This window comes from Petaurus breviceps, unplaced genomic scaffold (genome assembly GCF_028583685.1).
Source record: "Petaurus breviceps papuanus isolate PSGF00001 unplaced genomic scaffold, PetGlider_PUasm1.0 90804, whole genome shotgun sequence".
Classification (NCBI taxonomy): domain Eukaryota; kingdom Metazoa; phylum Chordata; class Mammalia; order Diprotodontia; family Petauridae; genus Petaurus; species Petaurus breviceps.
In genome coordinates this window covers 1,733,466-1,746,853 of record NW_027187348.1, presented here as the reverse complement: position 1 = coordinate 1,746,853, position 13,388 = coordinate 1,733,466, and the positions used below count along the sequence as shown (strand labels likewise).

At 37.0% G+C, this 13,388-nt stretch overlaps 1 protein-coding gene across 6 annotated transcripts in view; it reads right to left on the bottom strand.

The window, feature by feature from the left end:
- ARHGEF12 (Rho guanine nucleotide exchange factor 12) overlaps positions 1-13,388 on the bottom strand; it is a 194,829-nt gene that overhangs the window by 17,695 nt on the left and 163,746 nt on the right. For all 6 annotated transcript variants that reach the window (XM_069070058.1, XM_069070059.1, XM_069070061.1 and 3 more), the window contains 11 exons: positions 13,327-13,359; positions 12,917-13,031; positions 11,994-12,099; positions 11,479-11,691; positions 11,002-11,134; positions 10,067-10,102; positions 9,772-9,926; positions 6,918-7,064; positions 5,368-5,453; positions 2,940-3,065; positions 1,921-2,035 (listed from right to left, as the gene is read on the bottom strand). In XM_069070058.1, the coding sequence (XP_068926159.1) occupies positions 1,921-2,035; positions 2,940-3,065; positions 5,368-5,453; positions 6,918-7,064; positions 9,772-9,926; positions 10,067-10,102; positions 11,002-11,134; positions 11,479-11,691; positions 11,994-12,099; positions 12,917-13,031; positions 13,327-13,359 (1,265 nt within the window). The remainder of the gene's footprint in view (positions 1-1,920; positions 2,036-2,939; positions 3,066-5,367; positions 5,454-6,917; positions 7,065-9,771; positions 9,927-10,066; positions 10,103-11,001; positions 11,135-11,478; positions 11,692-11,993; positions 12,100-12,916; positions 13,032-13,326; positions 13,360-13,388) is intronic.

The following is a 13,388-nucleotide window of genomic DNA, read 5'->3' as shown; positions in this document are numbered from 1 at the left end:
GTACAAATAGAGTAAAGCATAAAATTTAATGGCATTTTTACTAAGACAAAATCCTACTTATGCAATAAGGAGTAAGCTACTGTTTTTAGGAAGAACTATAATTTTCAATTTCCTGATTTGTATATTCAAATTTTGAGATATAACATTAGATGAGGAAAAGCTTAGTTGCACTAAATTATTTAAAAAGCTACAAGTATATGATCCTAAAGGAGGACTGAAGAAAACTAACTTTGTTTCAATTTTCACTAAAGGAAAGTCGGTACTAGAGTATTACCATAAGTACTTTATGCATCTCTGTAAGGCCTAAACAGATTCAAAGAGCCATACATAGGCAATTGAACCTAGAAGGACCCTTAAAAAGAACATTTAGTCCAGTGTTTCACAATTACCAGGGCCTGGCAAATTTCCACCAATTCATTAAACATGTACTAACAAAAGACTGTTACTTCTTAAAAATAGACTTAAAAAGCTTTGAAAAACTAACTTCTTTTCAGCAATTTTCTCTGTTTTCCATTTTCTACCCCTAGCTTTCTCCACTCTAGGCTCCCATCCTCTGCCCTGGAGGTATTTGAAATTGCCTAGGAGGGTCCTCAGTAGACAATTCAAACACATTACCCAGTCTAATGTATAGCTTGGGAAATGATGATTTAATCAACTGTTTCCTCAGGACCTCCCCTCTTCCCCAACCTGATTTATAAACAAAGATAAAATTTCCCCCAATGCTGGTGTAGCAGGCACTATACAACACCAGCATATGCCATTTTAAAGATGCTACAAAGTAAAATAAGTAATATCTTGATCGACAATCCTGCAATATCATTTGGTCAGTCAGTCAGTCAATAAATACTTACTAGGTGCCTATTATATGCTAAGGACTATGCTACAGGCTGGGGGGATATGAAAAGAGGCAAAAGATAGCCCCTGCCATCAAAGAACTTACAATCTAATGGTGGGGAAAAGCAAGCGAGAAAATAAGTACAAACAAGCAATATATACAATAAACAGGAAATAATTAAGAGATGGAAGACACTAGAATTAAGAGGGGTTGTGAAAGGTTTCCTGAGGAACAGAGCACCCCCAAATACCTGCAAAAACTTCTGAATGCTCTAGAACCAAAATAAAATGTAATTGGAAAATGTTTAACAAAATAAATAAAAATACAATACATCATAGATGATGTTAATTTGTGGTTTTCCAAGTCAATATGCAACCCGCAGGGATTGTGTCTATTTGATTTTGATACCACTGCTGTAAAAGATGGGATTTAAGCTGGTATTTGAAGGAAGCCAGGGAAGTCAGGAAGCAAGAGTTGAGGAAAGGCTTTCTGGGCAAGAAGGACAGTCAGAGTAAATATCCAGTGTCAACAAATGGAGTGCCTTGTGTGAGGAACAGCCAAGGAGCACAGGGTCACTGGATCAGAGAGTATGTGTTAGGGAGCAATGTGTAACAAGACTGAAAAGATAAGAGGGGGATAGGTTATAAAGGGTTCTTGAATAACAACAGAGCCTTCCTTTTGATTTGATCCTTGAGGTGACTGATAGTGAATCACTGGAGTTGACTGAGTTAGGGTTGGGGGAAGGGGTGGAAGGTGACATTGTGGGATCTGTACTTTAAATGGTCTGGGCGAGAATTGAGGGGTCAAAGAATTAGTAATCATGGTATGGATGAAAGGTAGGGTGTGGTAAGAGTAAGTAGAGAGAAAAGAAGAGAAAGCAGCTAGTGGAGGGGAGTTGGCCTGGAGAAAAACTGGGGGGGCTGAGGGGAGGGGGAAGAGGAGTGTCAAAGGATTAGAGAACTTGGTGTGAGGTTTGACAAGAGAAAACAGAAGGAAAAAATAAGTCTGTAGATAATGGGGTGCTATGTGAAACTAATAGGAGGTAGTATCTTACGACTTTCTCCATTTAAGTGGGAATACTGTACCTGTATACTTAGCAATATTATCCAGCAGAAGGGGATATTTAGTGAGCCTCTGCATTTGAGTAGGAATAATATCCTTTAGCTGCAGTCGACGGCACAGTGGATTACTCTCTGCATCCTAAAATTAAACAGTATAAAATTAAACTGCAATTGTCATTTAGATTAAAGCTATAATTACTTGAACATGTACAATCTACCTATTCATAATATATGTATATGTGTGTATACATATATATGAATGTATGCATGCATGCATATATGTATGTATGTATGTATGCGTGTATGTGTATCTACATTTCCAGTAATTAGGCCAAAAATGACAACATTTATCTATCATCAACATTTCACAAACCTATTATCTCATTAATCAAATACAGGACGAACAGCATCACTAAATTGTTAAACCAATGGTTTCCTTCCCACATTCCAGACACTTGCTATCATTTGTAATAAATTAAAGTCACTGACTTCTAGGGACATTATCAACTTCATATTAAAAATTTTTAAATTATATGCTATTTTTCGGAATCAAACTATATTTTATGATGTTTGACATTCCCTGTGACAAGTTAGTGAGCTAATGTGGTATTTTTTCAATGAAATGAGCACAGCACACAATGCATTTACATCACTCTCTTTCCCAAAGCATATACCTAATAATTGTGTTTTCTTGAGTCAGACCTTTATTCTACTACTTTCACCCTAGTATTCTAATTGATGCAAACTATCTCCTGGTCATACATTAATAGCACTGCTGAACATCTGTGGCAGATGTCTTGATCCTGATATTAAATATTCTTTTTATCAAAGTATTATCAACCACTTCACAATGTTAATATTCTACCCTCCAGAAATGATTTAATGGAGATAATCCAGGGCTGGAAATAATCTTGATGTAAGGCCAATACCAGACACAATTCTAGTAAGTGATTTAATCTTAATTATACTCCTAGTTTATCCTAGCTTTGTTAAAAGCCAAGACTGGCACTAGCTCTTACTGCTGACTCAGCAACTCAATTCACCTGCACAAAAGTCTGGAATCGAGAGTCCTTTTTCTGACGAGACTTGATCATTTCCAGGGCGAAAGGCTGGTTACTACAGAAGGTGGCAGCTGCATGTTTCAACTTCTCCTCTCCTGCTCCACTGAACTGTGCCAAGAATGTAAGGAAAACAATAGAGAAAGGGATAATAGACAACACAACACATGGCAAGATGATGAACAACCAAAGTACCTTTTCAGTGGGAATATTTTCAAGTGATAACAGATGTAGATTAACTACTTATTTACATGGGGGAAAGAAACTTTCACTTTTCCATTCCTCTAAAATAATCAGATTTTTTCTCATCATCTAAGATCTAAATGTTAGAAAATCAATTTGTCAATCAAGAAATATTTATAGAAATTCATAGACTATTAGAGTTGAAAGGGACTTCAAGAATCTGTCGACAATCTTAAAGGTAAGGAGACCCAAGTCCAGAGTGATTTAAGTGACCTGTCCAAGATCATGCTTGACAGTCGCCTTTTCTGTTAATGACACAGTAACTGAAACACACAAAAAAAGCTAGTTCTTCACTAGCATGGGATACCAACTGCACTGCTATTCTGGTGAAGAAGTTGAAGCATGAATACAATATGACAAAGTTTTAATTTTCCTAGGTATAAATACCTTTGTTAACTAATCCTTTTTGTAAACTGACTATTCCAGGTTTCCTTCACTGGGTCTTCATCCACATCAGGTCCCCTAACTATGGATCTCCCCCAAAGTTCTGTACTAGACTTCTCTCTTCCCTCTAGATTCTTTCTTGGTAACCCCATCAGTTTGCATAGACTAACTATTATAGCACCAATGCAATATTTACAGCACCCACGATCACTATCAAGACTGTGACCATAAATATTGCATGATGTTCGATAGCAAAATATACCAAACTCTCCATATAGAGGTCAGAACTGAAGCATTTATTTAGACACCAGAAAACCAAATCCCCAAACCAGTAAGCCGATTCCATCACAGTACCAAAGATATTCAGAAGCCATAATAACGTTGCTTCAGCCTTCCCACAAACCAATACAAGATCAATATTTACTCACAAACACCTCTTTCTCTCCTTGCCTGAGCACCTCTCCCTCCCACCGTCTCTCTGGCTCTGATTCCCATCTTCCTGTGGCCTCTGCTACCCTTCAGCAAACTCCGCCTACCACAGGCTCCATGTGACTACATTCAGCCCATTAGGGGGCAGAGTTTGTCTTCACAACAGGGAAGCTTCTTGTAGGCCCTGCTGCACCCTTCAGCAAATTTCCTTAATCACAGGCTCCATGCAATTACATTCAGCCTATCAGGGGGCAGAGTTTACTTTCAAAGCAGGGGAGGTCTTCAAACTCCCCCCTAGGTCAATTAAGGGGCAGGGAAGATCTTCAAATTCCCATTACACTCGCAGATGAACAAATTCTCTTTCTGTCTCTCCTCTGATCTCACTATCTTTCCCCTAAATCCTTCCCTCTTCCAAATAGTTTCCTTTCAGACTACACTCAAGTACTATCTTCTGCATGAAGCCTTTCTTGAGGCTCATCTTCTTGCCTTCCACTGCTGCTTCCCTTCTAAGGTTACCTTGTTTTAGCTTTACATGTGTTTTGCATATCGCTATACATGTGCATTTTGTCTCCCTTGTTAGAAAACAAGCTGTTTGAGGGAAGGGACCATTATCCTTTTGTCTCGTTGAGGTAGTTGGTGGTGCTGTGGATAGAGAACTGGGCCTGAAGTCAGGAAAACTTGAGTTCACATTTGGCCTCAGACACTTACTAGCTGTGTAACCTTGAACAAATCTTTTGAACTCTATTTGCCTCAGTCTCTTCACTGTAAAATGGGGATAATAATAGCAACTACCTCACAGGATTATTGTGAGGATCAAAAGGAATAATATTTGTAAAACACTTAGCAAAGTGCCTGGTGTATAGCAGATGTAACATAAATGCCTATTTTCTCAACCTCCATCCCTACCCACCCTTACTCTAGCACAAAGCTTGGGAAACAGTAGATGCTTAATAAATGCTTATTAGCTGACTGATACTGCTACTTCCTTCCCTACATTTTACATATGGTAAAATTATCTTCATTTTTCAACTTGTTGGGATAGCGCAAATATATCAACATAAATAATCTAGGTATATATACAAATTTTGAAGGGAATGTAGGAATTGGAGTCATGTATGTACTATACAATTTTAGCCAACCTATTCCATTTTACACTATTAGAAGACAAATAATTCATCTCTTTAAATAAATGAAAAATAGCTCTCAGTTTGAGCCCTTAATGTGGCACAACCAACAAAGTTCAGGTTTACAAAGTGTGGCAGTTTGCATATTTTAGGAAAGGTTATATTTATTTGCTTGACTTACATTCTGATTACAAATCAATTGGTTCTAGAAATATTCAAATTAAAATCTTTACCCAGATCAATAAATCTTCTCCAATCTCATCAATTACAGAAGTCTCATTCCTCTTTCGAACAGCTTTCATTTGTTCATTCAACCCAACTTTAAAAAAGCAAAAGGAAAAAAATAAATTCTCAACTTAATCATAGGTTTAAACTCCAACAAATATTAAAGGTCTAATATGTGCTCAGCTACATTCTAGAAGAGACAACAATTAAATAAGAAAAGATATTTTCCCTCATAGAGCACACAATACAATGTGCATATGGGGGAAGCAGAAGAAATGTTAATGAAATACACACACACAAAATTGGAGCATATATATGGTAAATGCATAAGAGAGGTATGAATCAAGTGCTGTGTGAGGGGAAAGGTCATTACTGAATTGGAGAGGAGGGAGACTGGGGAAGTCTTCAGTAGACAGTCCTCTGAGCTGGGCCTTAAAGGATGATTAGGATTTCATAGACTGGGGTAGGTGGTGAGAGAAACAGCATTATTTCATGTAGAGACAACAGCATGAATAAAGGAAAAGAAACAGATTGGCATGACATAGGCAAACAAAATGGTGAGTAATCAGTTTGGCTACAATGTAGTACATATAAAGGGGAGCAGTGAAAGGTAATGATAGAAGAGCAGAGTGTGGCCAGGTTTTGGAGGGCCAGGCTAAGAAGTTTTAACTTTATTTTATTAAAGTTAAAATTTAACTTTGTGAAAAAGTAATGGTGAACTTATGAAGCATTTGGAGCAGAAGACTGGCATGACAAGGTTTGCAAATAAGTCAGATTAGTATGGCAGCAGCAGAGATGATGCACTGAGGAGGACAACAATAGATAATAATGAGCGTCTGCACTAGGGCAGTGATAGGGAGAACAGAGAGCAGAGAGTGCACTGAAAGAACGTGCCAACTGACTAGCTGGGGGAGAAGGGTGAAAAATAAAAGTCACACCAAAACCAAGCTTTCAGACACAACTGAACGGTGGTGCCACTGACAAAGACAGAAACAAATGTTGGGAAAATAAACTAAGTTTAGCTTTTATGTACACGTGCTAGTTTATGGAATAAGTAGGATATACAAGAGGAAGCATTCTGTTTATAGGTTGAAATACAAGACTCAAAAGAAAGATCAAAGAACAATATAAACTTGGGAGTGATTTGCATAGAGGTTATTAGTTGAAATCATTAGAATAAGATGAATCACTAAAGGATACACTGTAGGAGAACAGATAGGAGGGCTGAAGACAGAATTTTGGGAAAATATTAACATCAGATTTATTTCACCTTTTCAGAGTAGCTTCTCCTTTTAAAACAGAATCTGCACATTAAGTTAACAAACCTCATCATCAATAAGCACTTAAGGAATATAATGTTACATATGAATTCCACAGTAAAATAGTCTTCCTAGAAACTGCCATGTTAACAGATGGAATTTAACCAAGACACACTGTTCGAATCAAAAGGCTTCTCTTTATATATCTGCTTTTGTTTCTTTCCAGGCATCATCTTCCCATGTCTCACACCCTGTACCCTGTGGCTCCAGTGTTCAAGCTCAGTGTTAGTCTCTCTTACTGTGAAGCTGAAGAATCTCTTCTAGGTTGGAGAAGATTCTTCTCAGTTCTGATGACGATAGAATCCCCTCTCGGGACACTCGCTGATAGAACACCTGATCTAGAACCTTCAGTGTACGGACATGAGCTCGCTCAGTGTAGAACAACTCTGCACAGAAAAGAAGGGGCGATTTCAGTCAAGAAAAGGTCCTACAATGCTAAGCTAGGTCTAACTAGCAGAAGCGAGAGCTCAGGAAGGACGGAGTTACAAAATACATAATTCAGTTTAGAGAGAATGTATTATTATAACCTCAGTACTCAACAGCTTAACTCTATGAAAGTGTTTCAGCTGTTTATTCACTCTGGCACAGGCAAATACCTATTTGATGTCACAGGCCAAAAGTCAGAAGACCTGAACTGACTGTTACCTCTGTCTCACATGATCTAGGTGATTGTGGGGAAGTCATTTAACCTCTTTGAGCCTCAGTCTCCCCATCTGCAAGCTGGGATGATGCAAGAAGTACTTTAACTGGAATCTACCATTTATTAGTCATGTGACATTAGATAAGGGACTTTACCTTTCCAAGACCCATTTTCCTGATGTTGTATCAAACTGAATAATGTACAGAAATCAGTTGGTAAACTTCAAAATAATCAATAGTAATTATATTATAACCTATAATATAAAGATGGAAATCACAATACTTCCCCTGCAAAGTCTGAAAGAGTTACTATAATGATCAAATGGAATCATGTACATGAAAAAAATACCTTATATAATAATCAAGTAAGGTAAGGGCAGCTAGGTGGCATATAGTTGATACAGCAGCAGGACCGAAGTCAGAAGATTCTTATTCCTGAGTTCAAATCTGGCCTCAGTCACTTACTAGCTGTGTGACCCTGGGAAGTCATTTAACCCTATTTGCCTCGGTTCTTTCATCTATAAAATGAATTGGAGAAAGAAATGGCAAACCATTTCCAGGAAAATCCCAAATGGGATCACCAAGAGTCGGACACAACTGAAAAATGACTAAACAACAACAACAACAACAACAACAAAACATAAGGTACTTGAGAACTGACAATTAGGTAGAGAAACTGGACCTGGGCAACTCTTGGGTGAGAACATTAACTCTGCCAAGTGAAGTTGGCACCTTTTCTCCAACTTGTAATCTTAGAGAACTGCCCAGAGCACAAGGGGTTAAGTGATTTGTCCAGAGTTCCACATACATGATCTGAGCCTAGGGAGGCAAGAATTAAAGCCAGGTTTTCCTGGCTTTGAGGCCAGATCTCTCTTCCCTGAATCACAAGACCACTGCTACTGACAAGGAAGAACCATCTATCATTTGTATAGCACCATTCTAAACTTCTTAACTTTTAAGCTAATAATAATCACTGACACTTAAAACATAATTAACTTTTTAACAGAACACTACTGCTTCATCAAAACTTTAACACCATAAATGTATAGGTTTTTCCATCAAACTTAAGTCCCATAATTATTATGGTTAAAAGACTATACTATAGTTAGAAGATCTATGATTTTATTGTATCAGGTGCTCATTGGTGAGCATCTCTCCATGCATAAGTAGATGGTCTTCATTAACTGCTTTGACGTAACAGAAAAAGTTATTCCCAGGGGGTCAATCCCACAGTAAGATGTCTTCCCTAGATTTAACTATGCTTGTCTTTGAACAACAGAACTCATCTACCATCAGGCCTATATTCAGGGACTTTCCAGATTAGTGGGATATGCTAGAATATGTTTGCTGGCTTTGACGCCTTTAAGTATGCCAAGTCACTTCAACTTCACAATTATAAAACTTAGTGACAATAAGGGGCGGCCAGGTGGCTCAGCGAGTAAGAGCACCGGCTCCAGTGTTGGGACGACCTGGAGATCAAATCCTGGGCTTGGACACTCAGCACCACACCCAGAAATAACTGGCCTTATAACCTTGAGCAAGTTACTTAACCCCGATTGCTTAAAAAAAAAAAAAACTTAGTGACAATAGATGTGGGTTACGCCTTTAAACTGGGTCCTATTGAGACATCATAATATTTTCTGGTCATACTTTTCTGTCTGCACATTCTATAATAGGCAGCCAGGTGGTACAAAGGATATCATGCCAGCCTGAAGTCAGGAAGACCTGAGTTAAAAATCTAACCTTAGACACTAGCTTTGTGACCCTAGGCAAGTCACTTAAACTTTGTTTGACTCAATTTCCTCATCGGTAAAGTGATGATAATAATAGTACCTATCTCTCAGGGTTGCTGTAGGGCTAAAATGAATATTTGTAAAGCACTTAGTACAGTGCCTGGCATACAGTAGGCACTATATAAATATTAGTTATTGCTATTGTTGTTGTTGTTATTGTTATAACAGGAGCCTTTTTCCACTTGAAGTAGACAAAGTCTAGCTTATTCTAGTTATGCTCTAAAGGCAATGGATAGTCTGTTATATACTAGCCACAAATACATGGTCTAGTGGGAAAAGTACTATGTAATGACATAGGAGACCTCCGGCACCCACTCCTAAGAGCAACATGTCCCTAAATAAGTTCCTCCCAAGATCTCAGCTGCTTCATCTATAAAAATGGGGATAATGATACTTTACATGCCTAAAATCAAAGGACTAGACCAGATGATCACTTGAGGTTCCTTCTAGCTATGAGATCTACAATTCTCTGTATTCTGAAGGCTGTCTTTTGATCTTAGATTAATAATAAAAGATTTAAAGATGGGCAGTACTTTAAGGGTTCATCTAATCTACCCTTATTTTATGAGGTTAGAGGAGACTGATAAGAGTATAAGGCTGAAGAATGCCTTATTCCTATAAAAGATGATTAAAAGTCAAGGAGAAAAGTGATTATACTTACCATTGATCACTTCTTGCCGTTTGATCTCACAAGGTTTTAGCCCTAGTAGCACCTCTCTGCTAACAAGCTGCTGCCAATTTGGTGGATCTGTTTCTAAGTCATTTTCAAACTGTTCATCTTCACTCTGACTTTCCCCAAAAGCTATACTATCAAGCCTAGAAGAGAGAATACCAAACTTTTTTTTTAAGATCTAAGAAGTAAACAGTGATACAAATGGGTTTATAAAAGAGTAGCAATTAATGATAATAAAATAGATACATGTCTTTGCTGAAAGCTATTTAAAATGAGTACTCACTTTCGAAATGATTTTGGTGTTCCATGTTCAGGTAACCTAAACAAATGAAAAAAAAAAAGAAGAAATAGTGGATTGATAGCAAGTGAAGTGAGTAGAACAAGAACCAGTTTATACAATGATTACAATGTAAAGGAAAATAAACTTTAAACAGTTAACAGTTAATAATAACAATTAACAGATAACAATTCTAACCAATACAATGACCAATTAGTACAATGACTTCAGATGAAGCATACTTCCCCACCTTTCTGGCAGAGAAGTAAGAGATGGACTAAAAGTGCAGAATGAGCTATATATTTTCAGACATGGTGAATTTATGACATTGCTTTGCTTGAATATACTTAAGTGTTAGCAGAAAAGGCTTCTCCTGGAGGAAGAAATGTTGCTAGGTAATGTTAATGAGGAAAAAAAGAAAGAAAAGGAAAAAAGTATCAATGCAACACTAAAGAAATATATAGAAAAAAGCATAAAGAAGTTCAGGAGGAGCAGACAAGCAGGGAAGTTTTGTTACTATCATGTTAAATTTAATGTAAACTTTTAAAAAATTCTATGTAATGGAAAACCACTATGTAATCCTCTTTTTCTGTTCTCCAAATAATGAAATGCTCAGTATGTGGTTATGTTGGCCAAGTTCGTGATAAAAACAATGATGACAGCAAAAGAAATGCATCTCATACATTCAGCAAAAGTATAGGCTAAATCATCAAAGAGATAAGCAATTTTTCCAAATATTATAAGTCTAACATTATCTTTTCTTGGAGTATCAGTATTAGTCCAGTTTGGAAGACAATTTCCAAATGGCTACTTGTAAGGAAGAGTAGATATTTATGAAGTTGTACTTGTATGTACAACTTGTATGATTTTAAAAAAAAATCACTGTTCCTAAGCAATTAAACAATACCTTAAATCCTCACTGACTGGGTGTCCAACATTACCTTTCTACTTCACCTTCCTCCTCCTGCAATTGGTCTAATGGTGGAGTTGGGAAATCAAAGACTGTATTGGGAGTTCGTGGTGTACCATCTGTAGAATCTCCAGAAGCTGGTGTTTCTCCAATCTGTTTTGACCCTGAAAAGAGAGACCAAGCATTTAAATGGCATTTGTACTAACCAAATGCAACACTTTTGTCAATTACATATTTCTTTAAAAAGGAACCTAATCTAATCTTCAAAAACATTGGGACCAAGAAATATTTAAGATATTAATACCCTGAGTAATTTGGGAAACAATTTCTAAGGTTTGTAAACAGTGTGAATTTGAACAATTCAAAAGTTACCACTTTCAGATAAATAACAAAAGATTCAAACTAACTAATTATGAAGTAGGATTAATTCTTGATTAATATAACCTGACAGAAAAGGTTTCTTAACAACCAAGATTCTTAAACATGTTGCCCTATAGTATTGACTTACCTATTTCATTCTCTTTTCCTCCCTCTTGGGAGGCAACAGTCCCTGAAGTCAAAGAAGACATGGGATTAGCAGGCATATACATAACATCAGCTACATCACTGGAGATCCCACTCTGGCGCAACTTGGCAGAGTCTTGAGGCTCAGGGCTCACTGATGAGGGTGCAGATAAGTGCTTGGGATGGCGCTGTTTTTGTAGTTCCATGGCTCTGCCAACTGAACAGACAGAAACTAATGAGAATTCAGGGAGGTCACTGAGTGAAATTCTGGTTTTTGCTAGTTCAAGGAAGTATTTCCTCAATAAAAGTGAAAACGAATAAAATATCACATATTATCTGAACCCCCAAGAAGGGATGGAAATCTATATGTAAAAGTGTCTCAAGTGGTTACATATTTACCTATATATGTTATTTGGATTGGTCTCACTTTTAACTCCTCTCTGATAATGCATCCTAATGAAATAAACATCCACCAAGCAGCAAACAATGGAGAATGGAGCATTTTCAAAACCAACATACTTGCACTGTTGTCATGACGGCTTGGCTTCCTTTGGGGTCCTAAAATGCTTGGGAATCCTCTTCTTTTCACTTTTTCTTCACCTTCCCTATCTTTCTTTATACTTTGCTATAGTGAACAAATAAAGAATTAAAAAAAAATATGGTATTTTTTATTATCAGCTTTTTTCTTGTTCCTTGAAAATAAAACTATAGTCTCAAAAGTTGGGTAAAAATTAAAATGACTATAAAGGCATGTATACATTATCTTTTCATTCACTTATATTTAAGAGTAAAGTATTTAAATACACCATGGGAGTAATGTAGAAAGATCCACTGATGATTAAATGAGTTGATTACAATGGTACATGGTACTAATGAGGCCACATCATAGAACTGATCTTTTGATGTAATAGATTTGTTCTGCTTCATGTTGCTTCTATATACTAGAATATAAGGCTCCTTGATTATCTCAGTGCTAAACACATAGTAAGTATTTAATAAATGCCTTTTTCAGTAACAGGCAGTCAAAAAGACTTACTATTAAGAGCTTACTGTGTTCCATATACTGTACTAAATGCTATGAATAAGAAGAAAAGTAAAAACATGGTCCTCTCCCTCAATGAGCTCACATTCTAATTGAGGAGAAAACATGCAAAAAGGAGACTTGATAACACATTAAATTTTAGGAAAAGTGAAAAAAGTAAGGTAGGGTTATAATGAGCTGAATGTAGAAACAAACTTGAGATAGTAAGGTAAGGACATAGAAGACCAAATTTGCTGCAGAGTATTCTCACAGAATAATGTACACAGCCAGTGAAAAGATCTTGGAGGGGGAGAGGGAGGATGTCAATAATATAAATACACAATGAGGAAAACTAAACCAACACAAATAAAAGGCAGGAATCTGCGTGGAAGTGCAGAATCCCCCTTTACACTACTTGTACCTTGATTTTTGGCAGAAACCCAATGCGACCTCGCTTATGCTCCAAATTCCGAGGCTCTTTTACTCTGACTCCCAAATGCTTCATGTACATGAGGATCACATATTGCATTGTTGAACTAGAAGATAAAAGGTTAACTCAACTGTTACTTTTGATAAGGAAATGTGAACAGGTCAAAGGCATCAGTGACCTCTATGGGCAATACGCCTTAGGGCAACAAGTCAAGCATAAACTACAATCTATAGCTACAAACAGAAAAAAATTCCATTCATGAAGAGACTAGAAATCTCTTTGTAAATGTATGCCACTAGAGGGAGACTGTTACATTACTTATAAATCAAAGAATGAATCACAAATTAGGATTGGGGAGTGTTTTCCTTTCCATTGAAAATACAGGAAAATGAATATATTACCTCTTGTCTTCTTCAACAGCTTGAGCTGTCATCCTACAAACAAGAAATAGTTTGGAAACAAT